The sequence below is a fragment of the Platalea leucorodia genome (assembly GCF_965183815.1).
Source record: "Platalea leucorodia genome assembly, chromosome: 1".
Taxonomy (NCBI): domain Eukaryota; kingdom Metazoa; phylum Chordata; class Aves; order Pelecaniformes; family Threskiornithidae; genus Platalea; species Platalea leucorodia.
This window is the reverse complement of record NC_138823.1, coordinates 79,399,959-79,417,937: the sequence shown is the minus strand read 5'-3', so window position 1 is coordinate 79,417,937 and position 17,979 is coordinate 79,399,959. Positions and strand designations below refer to the sequence as shown.

The 17,979-nt window shown below is 44.4% G+C and overlaps 1 protein-coding gene across 1 annotated transcript; it reads right to left on the bottom strand.

Annotated features, from left to right (window-relative positions):
• Nucleotides 1-9,686: 9,686 nt before the first annotated feature.
• Nucleotides 9,687-17,757, bottom strand: CCT5 (chaperonin containing TCP1 subunit 5). Its single transcript, XM_082328586.1, has 11 exons — nt 17,558-17,757; nt 16,669-16,729; nt 16,418-16,582; nt 15,722-15,920; nt 14,756-14,948; nt 13,663-13,812; nt 13,218-13,337; nt 12,620-12,805; nt 11,485-11,622; nt 10,918-11,098; nt 9,687-9,976 (listed from the first exon to the last, which is right to left on the bottom strand). The coding sequence occupies exons 1-11, from the start codon at nt 17,660-17,662 to the stop codon at nt 9,849-9,851; spliced, it is 1,626 nt and encodes a 541-aa protein (XP_082184712.1). The 5' UTR covers nt 17,663-17,757; the 3' UTR covers nt 9,687-9,848.
• Nucleotides 17,758-17,979: the final 222 nt, after the last annotated feature.

The following is a 17,979-nucleotide window of genomic DNA, read 5'->3' as shown; positions in this document are numbered from 1 at the left end:
TGGGCACTCGCATGGTCCCAGCACGAAGGAGCGAGAGAGAGAGAGCCTGACCCAGATCCTGAGGAGTCAGAAATGGAGCTCCCATGGGACTTGTAGCAGTAGCTTTTCTTAGGGAGTGAGTCAACATAGCTGAAAAGCAAGGTAGTGCGACAAGTATTAAGAGGATGTGCCATTGAAACCTTGTGCCAAAGTTACTCAGCAAAGGCTCTTTCCTAAGTGGGTTTTCAGTCATTTCAGTCACTCCTGCTTCCCCAGCACTCACCACACATCACCTTCTGTCGCTCTGAGCTCATTCCCAGTCACTAGCACTCGCACTCACTTAACCTTAACTATTAACGCTGCCGTTAAATCAAAGGCAGTGCTGGAAACTTGCCTTTCCCAGCCTTTGGCCTTCTTCCAATTACAAGAGACGTGTTAATGAGAAGACCTCATATCTAACCGTCTAGTCAAGGCACTTGCAAAATGCCAGCCAGCACAGTAGCTGGATGTGAAAAACAGGAAACCAGCTAATGTCAGCTCAGACTGGGACTTGAATTCAAGCAGCAGCAGAGAGCAGGGAGAATCGACAACCAACTGGGGCGAGCACATCAAGAGATGGTTCAAGGGTCTGTGGAGAACTGTTATGTTCACTGGAAAACCCAGCTGAGTGTGAGGACCATAAGTTCCTTCCAGTGGGTTATGGGGACACATAGCTGGCAGCAGGCAGCAGAGGAGTCAGTGGTGTACACGTGGGAGAAAGGTCAGGAGATTGCAAAGGGCTTTTCACTTGCGAGTTGGGTGATGGGAACGGTCAGTGAGTGATGAATATGAGCAGCTGGCAGAGAAGTTCACCATGAGACAGTCCGGTTAGAGAGCGGGAACTCAGCAATTTTAATGTTGGGTGGTTTTCGTATGATACTCTGAGAACTAGGTGCCATAGGGCACATAAATCAAAGCAGCTTCTTGAAACCGAGACAGTCTGAGGCCCTGATGCCCTGAGATCAGAGTAGCTGAGGTGACACTAGATAGTCCCTGGTGTACATGGGCTCTGTTTGTGCCAGCAGGGAAACCAGTCCCTGCTGATCTGGAGTGAAAAAATAAACGACTTTTTTGAGGAATCAGCTTGGTTACTTATGAGTTGTAGAGAAACAGACGATTTTCTTCGCATGGTGTAAAAAGGCACTATATATCAGAAATCACAAAATCTTTAAATTCAAACAAGACTTTTAAATATTTGGGTTATATCTATTTTTCTTTAAAAAAAATCAAATTAAATGTGAATTCAAGAAAATATTTTCAAGACTGTTAATTTAATATCCAACTAATAAAAAGATTTAAAGAGGGAAAGCAATGCTGCTTCAGTGGCATCTCTAAATTTTAATGCGTTAAAGCTTTTTTGCTTATTGAAGTGGTACAATATTGACCCAAATATAAAACGATTTTATTTGTTTTCTGCCAAAAATTAGCGTATGGGAAGAATGTACTTTTCCTGTAACTTTTGACTATGTTCCAGGAAAAGAGGTACATTTAAAGGCCTCTTTAAAAGTCTTAGGCAGCTACATACCCCGGCGACAGGCACTGCGGCTACTCCAACCCCGTTGACAGGCACTGCGGCTGAACCAGAGAACCAACCTGCACTGGTATCAGTCACCCCTATACACAAGAAGAAAATTAACCCTACCCCAGCCAAAACCCCAGTTTTCCAGGTATGGAAACCCGTGTTCCATACCATTTATATCATGCTCAGGTCTATCCAATACGGTCTCATTAACTACCACCCCGCTTCCTATCCTTCGATACAATACACAGATATCGTTCTCTTAGTCTGTGGACCACCCCTGTGAAATGTCTATAAAACATCCATAAATGTCCACTGAGTTCATTTAGTCCATGACTTTGGGCTCCATCTGTGATGGTGGTCACTCAGGACAGGAGAGGTGGTGTGTTGCGTGGAGTTATTGGGCACCAAAGCCAGCTCAGGTCGGGTCACTGCTGCACTTGCGCTGCTTCTTGGAAGACTTGTCCTCCATTGGTTCAGGTGGTTCCTGCTGTAGTAATTCCTATAACATGCAACTCAAATCACAGGTTACAACAATTTAAAGGTCTATCCATTACAATCTCCACCCCTGGCCCCTTTGGGCCAGGTTATAGGGTTTAACGTTGCAATGAACTCCTCCCCTTGCCCCTGCCCTGGCTTGGACTTATTCACAGACTGCAGTCCCTTAGGGGAGTACCTGCTCCAAGTGGAGCCTTATCTGTGCGCCACAGTCTCTCCAGGGGTATAACTGCTGCGGCATAGACTTATCCACAGCCACAGTCGCTTTGAGGTGCACCTGTTCCAGCATTGCCTTACCCACAGCCACAGTCCCTTCAGAAATAAACCTGCTCCAACATGGCCTTACCCATGGCTGCAGTCCCTCCAGGGGTGTACCTGCTCTGTCGTGGGCTTATTCACAGCCACACGCTTTGAGGTGCTCCAGCATGACCTCATGCACAGCCACTGATGCTTCAAGGTGTACCTGCTGCAGCATGGACTTATCCACAGCCACAGATGCTTCAAGGTGTACTTTCTCCAGCATGGACTTATCCTTGGGCCGCAATCCCTTCAGAGATATACCTGCTGTGGCACAGACATAACCACAGCCACAGACGCTTCGAGAGGTACCTGCTCTGGGATGGGCTTATCCATGGCCACAGATGCTTCGGGGTGTCCTGCTCCCGTGTGGACTCATCCACAGGTCACAGTCCCTTCGACTTGAGTTCACACTGGAGTTCCAGCCCGTCCAGTACAGCAGCACAGAAACAGCAGCACAGAAACAGCAGCGATGCCCTGGCCATCTGCCAGCCCAGGCGCATGGCCATTGCTGTTATTAAAATGTTCCCAGGCACAGCAGAGTAAGATGATAAGCAGTACAGCAGCACAGCAAGCAGCAAAAGCAAAAGCAAAAAGCAGCCACTAACGAGCACAAGACTCTAATGTACAGTAAGGCAAGCAAACCCCATGGCAAGCACAGAAGCCTACCGATTAATAGCTAAACAGCAATAACAGCTATAAATTCGATCTAGCACATTCCAATCAAATCTGTGGTTACCTTGAACCCTTCGAGTCCCTGTTTGGGCACCAAAAAGGGCTGCAGTGGTTTAACCCTGGCCAGAAACTAAGCATCACACAGTGTGCTCACTCAGTCTGCCCTGGTGGGATGGGGGAGAGAAATGGAAGGGTAAAAGTGAGAACTTGGAGGTTGAGGTAAAGACAGTTTAAGTAAAGCAAAAGCTGCGCTTGCAAGCAAAGCAAAACAAGGAATTCATTCACTGCTTCCCATCGGCAGGCAGGTGTTCAGCCATCCCCAGGAAAGCAGGGCTCCATCACACGTAACGGTTACTTGGGAAGACAAACGCCATCACGCCCAATGTCCCCCCTTTCCTTTTCCTTCTCCCAGCTTTATCTGCTGAGCGTGACGTCATACGGTACGGCATAGCCCTTGGGTCAGCTGGGGTCAGCTGTCCCGGCTGTGCCCCCTCCCAGCTTCTTGTGCACCCCCAGCCTCCTCGCTGGTGGGGTGGGGTGAGAAGCAGAAAAGGCCTTGACTCTGTGTGAGCACTGCTCAGCAGTAATGGAAACATCCCTGTATTATCAACACTGTTTCCAGCACAAATCCAAAACATAGCCCCATACTAGCTACTATGAAGAAAATTAACTCTACCCTGGCCAAACTCAGAACATTTTGACAATTGCTTTATGAGAATCAGAAACAATCTGCCAGTTCACCAGTGTTAGCCAGTTATTCCTTGTTCTTTAAATCAGCTAGTTTTATCTATAACACAAAGTTTGAAAAGTTTGCCTCACCATAGTTGTACTTAGATAATAAGCATGCCTGTACCACATCAGACTAAAGGTCTAATATAATCCAATATCCTGTCTCTTAAAAAAATGAAGATAAGAACAGGGCAAGTATATGGTGATAATTCCTCAAAGACACTTCCCAGCTTTCAGCAGATTTTGACTTAAGAGAAGCCTGCAGATAGATGGAAACTTTAAATTTAGTGGTCCTTGATAGTTTATTTCCCCCGTGGATTTGAGAATCAAACTACACATTTGAGTTCAGGGAAGGGAATATACAGTCCTTGGCAGCACAGCCAGTTGGTGCAGAGAAGGAAGAAAGAAATCTCCTTTGATTTTGATGGAGGCAGAGAAGCGAAGCTCCAGCCAAGTAGAATGGGAATCCCTGAGATATGACCGCAGTACAGATGAGTAACCAAAAGTCCAGCGTCTTAGTTCATTCCTAGCATTTTGAAGTTCTCTGTTGCTGCTCTCTGTTTAACCTCTGCATTGGGATACTTTGAAGATGAAGCTGATGCAGTTGTGATCTTTTCCTGTTGGCAGAAAACACTGTATCCCATTATGGGCCCTACTACAAACAGAAAAAGAGTTAGAATCCATGCCGAGCATTTATAATCCTGTGTTACTCAGCTGCTTGACATTTCTGAGAGGGAGAGAGGGCTTGTGGTAGTACCCTATCCCACAGAGCTGATGCCTTCAGCAATCCTTGGTAACATTACTCACACTGACCTCTCTTTTCCTAATTCTAATATTTTATTCTTCTTTCCCTGACTAAAGTCCCAAGTGCCCACCATTCACTGTAAGCAAGTGATCAGATTGTGCTGATTTCCTTGAGGGTCCCCAGCATTCCTTTGCTCACTCCACCATTGCTTGCACAGCCCTTCTTGCTCGTACACTGCAGGAGAGCTGTCTTCCCACTGCCTGTCCCAAAGAGTAAGGACTCCTTCAATGGCCTTCTGAGATGCTCCTTCCAGACAGCTTCTGGCGACTGTTCTCCTCCAGAGCTCCTTGACATCACTGTTCCCAAGCAAGAAAAGCAGAGCAGGTCCACCCACGGTGACCAGGGTCAGTGAAGAGTCAAGATCACCAGGCAAGTCCAAGTTGACAAGGCAAGGCTAAGGACAAGCCAGGAGGGAAGTCAAACCAGCATCAGTATCAGCAAGGCACAGGCATAGCTGAAACATGGCTCAGGCAAGGAGCAGGGCATGGGCCTGAGCTCAACTGCAGCTCTGGAGCAAAAGTGGGAGGGCTTCTCCCAGCTCTTTCTCACCTCCAGCATTTTCCCCAGCAGTCTGATTCAAGGTGACACAGGTGTGCCATGCCAGAGCTGGCCTTGAGCACAGGTAGCCAAACCCCTGGGGGGGAGCAAGGGAAGCGCACTCAGGGCCCTGACAGCAGTGTCCCATGTTTGGTGAGCCCCCAGACACCAGAGAGCTGGCAGAGACCTGTTTCTCTCAGTGCCCGTGCTGCTGCCATTCAGCCCTGTGGGGCAGGAGCCTCACCATAACACAATTGCTGGTCCCAAACAGCTCAGGAAGGAATCTCGCGAGGATGCGGATTCTAGTGCACGTACACCAGGCAGGTATTGCAGGGTCCACGTCTTACAGAGAACGTACTAAAACTTTACCCCTTAGTCACTGGAGTTTAGCAAACTGTCTCTCTTGTATCACAGAGATGAGTTGTTTACAAAGCAAACACTGTCAGTCCATTTAATTGGCTCTTTAACATGGTGAGAAATGTTCCCTGGCAGAGTTCCTGGGAAACCCTCCAAGATGTGAAATGGAGAGGTACTTCTCTGCAGGGAGCACAAACAAGGCTACAGACCCAAACCTCACAACGGAATCATCCCTACTTGGCTGATGGTAAGAGTCGGGGGGGGGGGGGTAACAACCATCCCCATGGCCAGCAGAAGAGTGATTTTTAACAGTGCAAGGGACGGCTGTGCCATTCTGCCACAGAGGAGAGCAGCTCCCACGGTGCCCTCCTTTCTGTACAGCCTCAGCACAAAGACATACAGCCCGGGCAGGTTCTGGAGCCAGTCAGCTTAGTTTAGGTAGGTCTGGATCTAGGCATCCTAATATCCAGGTGTCTTGGTATTACAGAGGGTGCTAGCAGACCCGCATGTTAGCAAGACCGCCTGACTTGCTCCATTTACGACCCTATCTGTGGTTGCCTGTAAGCTTGTCAGATCGGATCATTCGGAGAGAAACTGCTCATGTTATGAGGCATCTTTCCCCATGCAGAACACAGTCAGAAATGATCAAACAGCAGTTTTTTTTCCTAAGCTAAGGAAAAATACTTTTGTATGAAATAGTGTCAGTTTGTAGAGAAACAAGAATGTTGTTCCACGGCTCTGCTTAATCCTATTCCTGAAAAAAATCCACTCAGACCTGATTTCTCTGAATCACTGCGGCGCACCCGAAGTCAGAAGCCCAGCCCTGGGTGCATGGCACCCCGCAGCTGCCGCGGGCCGGGTGTGACCGGGAGGGATGGAGAGGGAGAGGAATCTGCGTGCTGTGCTCCTGGCAGCCTTGCAAAGACGGGCGTTGTGTCAGCGGGGAGATGCGAGAGACTGGAGAAAGAAAGGAGCCCAGGCCTGGGAACGCAGCAGGATTGACCAAGAAACGAGGCTGGGAAAAGCCGGCTGGTAACAGGGGAACTAGAAGCAGCGGGACAAAGAGGCAGGGCCACAGCGAGCATCCTAGGAAGACGTGAAAACTTGGATTTAAGAGGGCACGTGGAGCCAGTCATGAAACTAGCTCAAGTAACAGAGCCCTTGAGGGGAATTTGGAAGGATTCAGGTCTTGCTGATGACATATGTGTGCCACGTCAGCGATGCTGGGACAGACCTGCCGGGCTGCTTCAGCTGGCTTTTAAAAAAATCTGGATGGAGCCTGCAAGGGCAGTGACACGCGTGTGTTGCCCTCCAGTGGTGAACCTCCCATTTTCCCTAGAGTAACGGAGTCGCACTTGAAGGGGGCCTGTGGCCCTCAGCCCCAAATACACGGCTAGGCAAGGCTTTTATTTCCTGATGGTTACAAACACACCATGATTAATTTGAATAGCAGTGTTTGTCTCCCACAACCTTATCGTTATTCAGATACATTTGTTCTGTTTTATTTGACCAAAGGCAGACCACAGCACAAAATCGCAATACTGGTATTCCCACTGCTCTGTCAAAGCACAAATTCAATTACTCCTGCTGTCAAAGTGTACCAGTTTGAGCTGCACTGGTTTCATTAATTTGGTTTAATGCTTTCAGTTGCGTGTTGCATGCTGTGATGAAAGTCATTTATCCTCCAGTTGCCTCTATGCAACAATTATTGACAATGCTAACGCTGTACATTTGTTACGTTGAAGAGCAGAAGTACAAGCCTCTGATAAAATTGCAAGAAAAGGAAGTCTTTTTTTTTAAAGTTCCACCATCAAGCTTCAGACTTTCCATACTACGATCTGGTTGAATATTAAAAAATATTTATATACAGAGCACAAAACCTTTATTGCCCTAAGTCAGATCGGCAAAACCACATGATTTCACAATTTTTAAAATTAATTGTCCCGTGTTTCTAGAGGCTTCTGAATTAGGCAGCAGTTTACAGTCAAAACCCGCCCTTGGAAGAAAAAAAACCCCAAACCCAACACACCACCACCTAGTTCTGACCAGGTCTCAGCTCACACATCCTTAGAAACTACCAGCACGTCATGCTGAAGATATTCCGACGTCACTGACTGTAAGCTCCAAGTTGCTGTGGACCAACCCCAGGCGCCGTCTGCAGAGCACAGTCGCAGCTCTCCTTCCCTCCAGCTCTGGCGTTGCCTGCGCGGAGCCCTCCCTCCTCTGCCCTCCCTCCTCTGCCGCCTCCACCTCCCCGGTCAGGACGTCCAGAGGCAGAGCAATGGAAGCGGTGTGCGGTACTGCCCCTTTCTTCTTGGCATCTCACGTTTTAAAGGAGTCACGATTTCTAAGCCATGCCGAAACAAAATGTAACTGAGGAAGAGTTGATAGGTGAAGCTTTGAAGTGGGCAGGACAGGTGTGCTGGCTCTGGCTGGCACAGAGTTAATTTTCTTCACAGTAGCCGGCGTGGTGCCGTGCTTCAGGTTCGTGACCAAAACAATGCTGAAAACAAACTAATGCTTTAGCTATTGCTGAACAGTGCTGGCACAGCATCAAGGCCGCCTCTGCTTCTCACTGCATCCCCGCACCCAACAAGTCGGCCGGGGGCGCGCAAGAGGTCGGGGAGGGCACAACCAGGCACTTGGCCTCAACTGAGCACAGCGACAGCCCTGCCACCGACACCCTGCTCGGCAGGTAACGCTGGGGGAGAGGAGGAGGGCGGAAAGGTTCAGAGCCATGGAGCCTGTCTTCCCAAGTCACCCTGACGCGTGATGGAGCCCTGCTTTCCTGGGGATGGCTGAACGCCTGCCTGCCCATGGGAAGCAGTGAATGAATTCCTTGTTTTGCTTGCGTGTGGGGTTTTTGCTTTCCCTATTAAACTGTCCTTATCTCAACCCACGAGTTTTCTCACTTTTACCCTTCCAATCCTCTCCCCCATCCCACTGAGGTGGTGGGAGCGAGCGAGCGAGCGAGCGGCTGTGTGGTGCTTAGTTGCCAGCTGGGGTTAAACTGCAACAACAGTGGACAGGACTTGAAGGGAAAAACTCATAAAATGTAACTGTTTGCTCACTTCCTTTCTAGCACATGTACAACTTCACTATCAGATGGAAGGGGTACATCAGCACAATTAAATTACTCTCTGTTAAGTTCTAACTACACTCGTTTTCTTTTTGTGTTACCGAACAAAGTAAGAGATGGCTCTCCGTGCGCCAATGTATTTATGGGATTTTAGATGCACAATTACAACTGTGAATCGATTCAGAATGCCAGACTTCAGCAGCGGTAAAACTGATTAACTGTTGCTGTCCACTGAACTGCATGTAAACAAAGCCAATTTGGGAAAAGGCAAGAGAGTTACAATGAAACACCCAGTACTCATTTCCTAGCAATGAAAATAAAGCTTTGCAGGATTCTTCCTCAAACAGTTCTGGAAATGCACCTTACCCTAACCAGTCCTGGACCTCTCCCACCATAGAAGTCCTTCTTCCTCTACCAACACTCACTGAAGGATTTTGTTTGACTCAAGTGATGCATAAGCACAGCAAATGATGATTAGGACAAGACCTGCTGGCTAACAGTGGCCAGTAAAAAAGAAAGTTTCCTCTGTACTACTATACTCTGAAACTTTCAAACTATGCACATGTAACGGAACTCAACTAATGCTGAGTTGGTATTTTCAATACTTCCCTCTCTTTTGAAATCTGCAAAAAAAAAAAATTGCACCTTAGTTCTGGTCTACCCCTTCTCTTGCTAATAATTTCACAAGTAAGGCATGTTATTAGTAAATTTTACTCTACCATTCTAAAATCATACTTGGGACTTACAAAGTCCTTGCACTCAATTGTGGTAGTATAGACAAAAGTCTTGGCTGAATGCGTATACTCCTGAAAAAACTCCTCCTTGCACACAGATCAGGAACACACTTAAAGGATTCCACAAACGAAAAAATGGAAGCATGAAACACAGGTCCTCTCTATCTTCAGACTGAAACTTCATACTTGATATATTTAACACATGAGCATTACTGGAGGCTACAATAATTCTCTGCTTGCTGCCCCGAAGAGTGACAGACCTCTTAAAACGACTATCTGTGGGCTTTCCTCACAAGCAGCTAACGGAGTCAGCTGCAGCAGCAATGGAAAAGGACCCATGGAATTCTATTACTGCGTAATCAGTGTTTTTCTCCTATACATTTCCTATGAATATTCACACCTCTCTAAGAAAAGATGCAACAATACTGCTGAAACAAGTCTTGAAACCACCAGTGCTAAATTGTGTTTTATTTCCAACAATTAGCCGTTACAGTATCTGAAACAAAAAGTGTCCAAAATAAATAGCTGAAGATGAAGCATCAGAGTACTACCGTCTTCGCTACTGCTGTGGCCCCCTTAATGTTTCTTGCTTTTCAACCTTCACTCTTCAGATTCTCCAGGCCTACGGATATCATCAATCTTCAGAATCATTCTAACAACCTGCGTCGCCAGAGAAATCTGCTGTTTCTTGCCAATCAAGGTTTCTATAACATGCTGCTGCTTCATATCTGCCAAAAAGAAGCAGAAGAATTAAGATACCCTCCTCAAATCTAGATATAACATTTAACCCGAAATAGTCATTTCCATGTCATTTTAAAGAACGGTTTAAAATTATTACTCTTGGCCACCACAGCTGACAATTTGTACAAACTAGAGTTTTATGCCTGGGTTCTTACCAAACATCTTGGAACATTAAGATCCAAACTCTTTTCCCAACTAAGTCTTCCCCAATTGTAGCTTTTCACCTCTCTGTGTTATTTTTTGAAGTGTACAGTTTTCATATGCAAATACTAGAAGTGTCCTAAGGGCTGAGCAACCACTAAAGAAGTGGAAGTTCACACCTCATCAAGGAAAGGTTATGAATTTATATAAACACTATATCTTACATTGTGTTCCAAGATTTACCACCTTCTTTTCTGAAAAAAGCAACAGAATAAGAGTGTGAGAAGTCTACGTCCAGATGAAAATAAGTTTTCACACATTGGTTTCCTAGTCTTCACATGCTCGTTACAGGTCTCTACATGCGTATGTGCTGGTGTGAACAACACTACCTAAAGACATTTCTAACCTTCTGTTTACTTCTTCACAAGCTGTTTCTCAAAACAACTGTTTGTAGGGCTGCAGCATAAATTGGATCACTAAAACTGCAGTACTTAAAACGCAGCCTGCTCTTGCCTCATAGCGAGTAGCTTTTATGCCTGTACCACAAGGTCAGCCAACATATTCAACTAATCTTGCCACCAAATAAAGGTTTTCAAGCAATTATACATTTTCTACCTGGTAGACATGCATGTAATCTCCCCACCTGCATTCCCATTTATTATGACCCTGTGATGCACAGGGTAAAAAAAAAAAAAAAGGCAGGCTGAGAGGCAAACTAGTAAGTGTTTTGACCTTCTGAGACAGAAAACCCTGCTATGCTCCTCCTTCTCCACACAGCAGTTCTTACCATTTGTTCCTTTCTGCAAACAATCAATGCCGAGGGCAGGATTATTTTCTTTCACTTGCCGAGCCCGCACTTCGGTCATCGTCTGTATTGGATTCATACCACTGTTCTCCGCAAGTGCCATGGGAATCACCTCCAGGGCGTCTGCAAAAGCTCTCATAGCGTACTGCTCCAGAGATGGGCACTAGGGGAAAAGAAATTGAAATTCATGCAGCTATTAACTCCAATGTTAGCAAAAGCAGATTTTCACACTAGCTATAGAATGTATACATGATATGCAGATTTTCTAAGGAATTTGCATCTCAATAACTGAATGAATACCTTTGGATGATAACTACTTGCTAAACATAAAAACTACTTGCTACCATAAAAGGAAAAAGGTACTGGTAACCACTTTTTACACAGAGGGAAAGGAAAACTTTTAACACTAGTTATCAGCAAATATCAGGAAGTTCCGTAATACGAACTTTCTGGAAGCTCTTTGAAGTTTTTTTTGGAATCTCTTAGGATGGACTTGATCCTTATTTTCCCTTCATAAATTAAAGAAAGTTGTAACTGTTCCTTTCTTACCTTATCTGCTGCTTCACTGACTGCCAAGGCACAAGAAATTTCAGCTGCACCACCACCGTATACAATACGATTATCACGAACAAGATTCCGGATTACACACAATGCATCATGAAGAGATCGCTTTGCTTCTTCAATAATCTGGAATTATAAAATAGCGTATATTTTACAATATACACAACTGAAGGCTGTGAAGATATATTTCCTAATATAGAAATGGAAACTGAAAATAAACTGTAGGATCTTTTCATGGCTTTAATGTAGCTCTACCACTGCTATGTTATACTATTTCAAAATATAAAATGTTAGACATTCAGTGGGAGAGAGGGAATAAAAAAAAAAGCACACCTTTTCAATGTTATTTGTTAAATCTATAAATTGAAATGACAAAAACTTATCATGTAAGTTTTTCAATCTTGCATATTTCCAAGACACAAAACCCTTAAATTTAAATGCCAACATTATTTTCAAACTGCCATTTGTGTCAACTCCCAACTTCAACAGATGTACAAGGATTTAACAAGTTATGCTAACCTTTAAAGCAGTATTTTTGCTTTCTTAAAGAACTCTTCAGACTAAGGGTTATGTTCTTTTCTGCCTAAGGTTTTTCACTCAAAGTAGGATGTGACCTATACTAAATATAATTTAACACTAACAGTACAACCAAGAACCAGGTTAAGTACATAAGCATTTAAAATAGTCGCATTCTGTGGGGGGGGAAGTTTTGATTTCATTTATTTTTATTTTTTTTAAATTGGACTAAATCAGAAGTGACATACCTAGCTCTATAATAAAACCAAATCTTTCAAAAATGCTATTATGTCTTTACTCATAAAAGTGACCCTACCGTGAGAAAATACAAATTAGAGCATCCACAGGTGAAATGATTTCTATATTCAGGAACTATACGGTCTAACAGTGAGAAAACGAAGTTTTCATTCAAAAACACAGGATGTGAATTTAACAAGTGACTTCTAACACATAATCACGACTGCCTACAACCCTTCCCCCCCCCTTCTATTTGTCCACAGTGCAAGGAAAATTTAGACAAAACCAAGAAGAATTAATATGCTTTTGAAAGAAGCTGCACATTCTGCAACTTATGTATCGAACATTTGTAACAAACCAAGCATCTTACCATTTTATTTCCTCCTCTAATGAAAATGGTCACAGCTCTGGAATTCTGACACTGTTCAATGACAAGCATTCTGTCCTTCGTTGTTCCAAAGGAGATCTCTCGGACGATACCCGCAAAACCCAGCTTCTCTGCCGTGAGTTCACAGAAGCGAGGAACGATGCGTCCTCCAGTTGCAATGGCAATTAACTGAAATTAAACAACCATCAATTATTCTGAGAAGACTTTTCTGTCTTTTATAGTTTTCATAACATAAAACTAGTGGGAGAGAATCTGCCAAATGCCTACTCCAAAAGGTTATCTCGCCATCACTTCAAAGTATTTCAGGCAATGCCTTGTTTCTGCAGACAGCGAGACTAAAGCAGAAACATTCCTAGCCACATAAAACTTTTAACAAGTAATATGTGCATACACTCCAATTATAAGCCATAATCCCATTCATTGTAGGTTCTTCCCACAGATGCCCAATGACTTTTTACCTACCCATACGCATGATTACACAATTCTACCCAGAAAGCCTGAACTTTTAGTTGGTACCGCGTATTACTTAACAAACGTTTGAGAACTGGTACAAAGCCCAGTTTTAGAAGATTTTACTTACTTCTATTTCAGGTCCACCAACCCAACGAACAGCAGGCAGCTCATTCTGGAGCAGCAAGTGATTTGCCTCATCATCAAAACCCCACTGGCAAATAGCAAGGTTTGCACCAGTGTCTTTTATCTAAAAGCAACACACAACATCAATCTTCTGATCGGAAGTAACACAGGAATGAAAAATAATGTCTTCGTGGTTTTAGTTATCCTAATTTTCTCAAAACACAAGTCTGAAAAAGAACCACCTGGCATACATAGAGATCAAAGCAAATTTCAAACCAGGGTGGTATCTCTTTCTTACATAAACTTTTATTCATAGCCTTGTAATTGCTTGTATGTTGCCTCCTATCCAGATTATTAGCACATTTCCAGAAACAAATCAACACACTATGCTATTTTGTGTAAAGACTACGAAAAAACATAGAAAACGGAGAAATAATCTTAAAGACTACCTGTTTCACCATCTCTTCAAACTTCTCCTTTTCATATTTCTGCAGTGCCTTGTAATCTTCCACAGATGTAACATCAAGCTTATGCTTAGTTTTAGGTTTAGGTGGTTCGAACGGACAAGTAAGGATTGCAATTTTAACATCTTTAAGCTCCTGTACAATTTAAAAAAAAACAAAAACAAAACAAAACAACAAAAACAATTGAGCTTTTGCTTCAGTAACACCTCTTTCTTATATTTGCAAAACATACAGACATATCTTCAAAACACAGGGACAGGAGGAAACTTGAAGATCATTTGACTTATTCTAAAGTGAAACTAACTATACCCAAGTAATTCCATCAGAAGTCTCTGTAACCCACTTAGAACAAATTCCACAGCTTCAAGACACTGTTTAAGCCCTTAACAGTCTTGTCTTTTTACAGTTTAATGTTTAAAAGAACAGAAAAAAAAAAAAACCACCTTTAATGAAACCATTATTTGCCCTATCCACTGTGACCATGGAGACTACACGCTCATCTTTACAGTCACCTTTTATATATTACACGACTGGTATTTTCCACCAGTCTTCCTTTTTATAGGATAAACAGTGTCACCTACTAGAAAAAGATTTTAGAACAGTAGAAATTTTAAATTGCCTCCATCTTTCTTGAAGTATGCTACACAAAGACTTGGAGACCTTACCAAACATAATAAAAGAACAGCTTCTGGGGTGTTCCAAACAGGACAAAATGGCAACTCATAAAGCTTAAGAAGCATTTCTTGATACTGAGATGCATTAAGTATCTTAAGCATATTACACACTATGGATGATTATTTCTGCTTCAACATAGAACTCTGCACCTGCCCTCACTCAGTTGTACAGTAATGCCCGCCGCCCCATTCCTCAAGACTGTTGTAAATTCTAACTTGATCTCTTCCAACATGAAGAATTTAATGCTCCCCTCCCCTTTCTCTGTTGATATATGGGTGAAAAACCAAGACAAACCACAACACTGTTTAGACAGTTAAAAAATGCTAGGACAGCATTTGAAGTGGGCTGGACAATCTTATTTAAGCCTTTACAGATGAGACACACACACAGGGACATCACTTACTTTAGGCATCTGTGGATGACTGAAATCTTTATCCACAATCACTCCTTTAACCAACTGTGTATCTTCCAGTCTACCTCCCACTTTGCCTTGTACTTTGATCAGCTCAAAATCAACATCTTTACGTTCCATATCTGCTACTGTCAGTACAGCATTTACAGCAATTTCTGCCATTTGTCTGTGACAACGGTTAACTCTAGGTTTAAAAAAATACAACAAAGTTGCATTACATTTCCACAATTGGGAAGAAAAAAGTGATTCTATCAATCTCGAACAGAAAAAAGGTATCACTATAGCTAACAACTTTTGTACGCTCCACTAAAAGAGGGGGTCCTGCTTGTTTGTTCACAGAAATGAAAGTTGTTAAATATGGCAGAAGATAGAACACACACTATGATTTGCCTAAGTAGTCTCTGTGGACATAGTCTCAAGATACATATTTGAAACAAGCGAGGAGAATTAACTACTAAGAAACATTCAAGTCACAGAAATGACTGTTAAGACAGGTCTGCAAAGGAAGCCCTTACAATGTCTGAATTTATATACTACACATAGAACCTATAATGAAAAATGTACTTATGGAACTATCCTACAAAAATTTGGTTTTAGGAAAAAAAAAAACAAACAAAACCAAGACAAAGCTTTGAAATATAACACACAATTATTTTTAAAAGGTTTGCATTACTCTGGGAATTTGCTTTGATACAGAAATCTAGAGCTAATAGGTTAGAATGAAATTGATCTTGCAGCTGTTCAACCTCATGGAATTGACTCTTTAGAGAAAAAAGACTGACAATTTCTTATCCTGAGACACGAGTCCATTGAGAAATTAGCCAAAATCAAACATAAAAGAGCCTTCAGCAGCCACTCAACAATTTAACAATCCATCAATGCACCAGGATTTCTCCTTTCAACTCGAAGTGTTTTTAAGGGAAATGTAAATATTCTTCTGAAGTTTTTGTGACTTACACTTTAGAGCCTAGCGTTGTCTTTGCTGTCTGGATCAGAGGTTCAGTGTTCTGCGGATCAACTGGAAAGCTGTCACTGATTTTGTCTAGATGCTCAATAGCAATGCGGGCTGCCTGCTCATAACCGTCTGCTATTCTGATAGGGTGAATACCACGATCTAGTAATTGCTCAGCCTGTTCCAATAATGCCCCAGCCAGAACTATAAAACAAAATTTTAAAATAATGTTTACTCTTCCACAGATTGAAGCATCATTTTTAATACATTATCAAAAGATTAAAAAGTACGCCTTCTGATTTTTTTTCTGTAATATTTTAACAGTTTGAGGTTTCTTAAGTGACAAAATAACCCTAAACAATCCCCTACTTGCTATGCTTAGGAAGAAAACTGCATTATGTTAGACCAAAAAGAAGCATGGGCACCAAGGCAGGACAGGTAGAAGATTATGGAAGAAAATCATGCAGAAAAATTTTGAAAGAACAAAAACAACTCTCAACACTAACTTAAAATGTAACCACATGTAGAAAAGACACAGAAGCGTCTTTCTGATTAAAAACACAACAATACTGAAGCAGTAAATACTCTAAAAACACGCTACAGAAAAGCTACTGTTACTTCACACAAAATTTCTTAAAATAGCTGAAGCAGCTTGATTTTAAAGGTGGAAAACATAAGTTAAACTTAAAATATTTTCTTACCAACGACTCCAGTCGTTCCATCCCCAATCTCATCATCTTGAGATTTAGACAGCTCCACCATAAGTTTGGCTATCTGGTGATCCACATCCATCATATTCAGGATGGTAGCACCATCATTTGTCACAGTCACCTCACCATCTTTGTCCACCATCATTTTATCCAAGCCTAAAAAAATATGTTCACAGCATGAAGGAAAATCTAGAAAATCCCAAAAAACAATTACTGAGAAAGAACCATTATTTCATTATTACCATTGGGCCCAAGGGATGTTCTCAGAGTACTTGCTACAGCCTTTGCTGCCATTATGTGAGACTATAAAACAAAGAAGAAATAAGTTAAATCATTATCATGCATCCCGGAATCATAATATTAAGCTAAGAAAAATACATGAAAAAAGCTAACGTGAATACTGTAATTTAACTGACAACAGCCAATTACGACTGAAGAAAAAAAATCAATATACGCATACTGCTTTTATGCCAGAAACATTACCGTGTCTTTTCTTGCACAGCTTGTACTTGCACCGCCAAAGCATGCAAAAGCGAAGCAACTAAAATGACAGCCCCGAGGTTTAAAGCAGGGGAGCAACAGAAGCAAGCAACGCTAAAAGAAGCAGTCCGTATAATTTTGCTCCACTCTTCCATCAGTGTTTAAATCACATTCACCCAAGGCCGCCTGCCCGCTCGGCCGCGGCCTGTCTCGGGAACAACGACCGAGCTTCAGCCGGGGGAGGGGGAGCGGGGACCAAGGGAGGGGGCTGCGGGGCGCCTCCCTGCCCGCGGCGACCAGCAGCCGCCGGGAGCGGCACGCCGCCCCTACGGGCGAGACGACCCCGAAGCACACGCACTCACCCCAGGGAGACCCCACAGACCCATGCCGCGGGTGGCGGACTCCCAGCCCCGGGGGCGATGCCTTCTCTCTCCCTCCACCCCTCCCACAGCCGCGGGCCTAGACCAGACTTCAGGCGCCCTGCACCTGACACGGGGCAGGAGACAGCGCAGGGCCGCCACCTCCTCCCAACGGGCTCCATCCTCCCGCCGAGGCCTAACGGCGCCCGCCCCTAACGGCAGCATGGCGCGGCGCGGCCCGCCCAGCGAGGGCCCGCGGAACGGCCAGCGGCCCCGGCGGCCGCCCGCTCACCTTGAGCGCCTCCAGCCCCATGAGGCGCGTCTTGCGCTCCTGGTCCTTGAGGATGAGGAAGGGGCGCCCATACTCATCAAACGCCAGCGTCCCCATGGCCGACATGGCTGCCGCTACTCCCGCACACCGGGCAAGCACGAGCCGGATGCAGGCGCGCCCGCCGCGCCGTGACGCAGCACGCTCGCCCGCGCACGGCTCCGCGCCTGCGCAGCCAGCAGCCGCGCGACACATTTCGCGGGCGGGACCTATCTGGCGCCTCCAGCGGACCTTTCTGGAAGCATCCGGCACGGTGGGAGTTGCGCGTCCCTCACCGCGTCGTCCCCCAGCTGGGGGGGGGGAGGCGGGGGAAGGGTACTATATTAGGTAGAACACGGGCGCCAAGCACGGTAGCAGTGGCCTGCACCGGGTGACGTGAAGGAGCA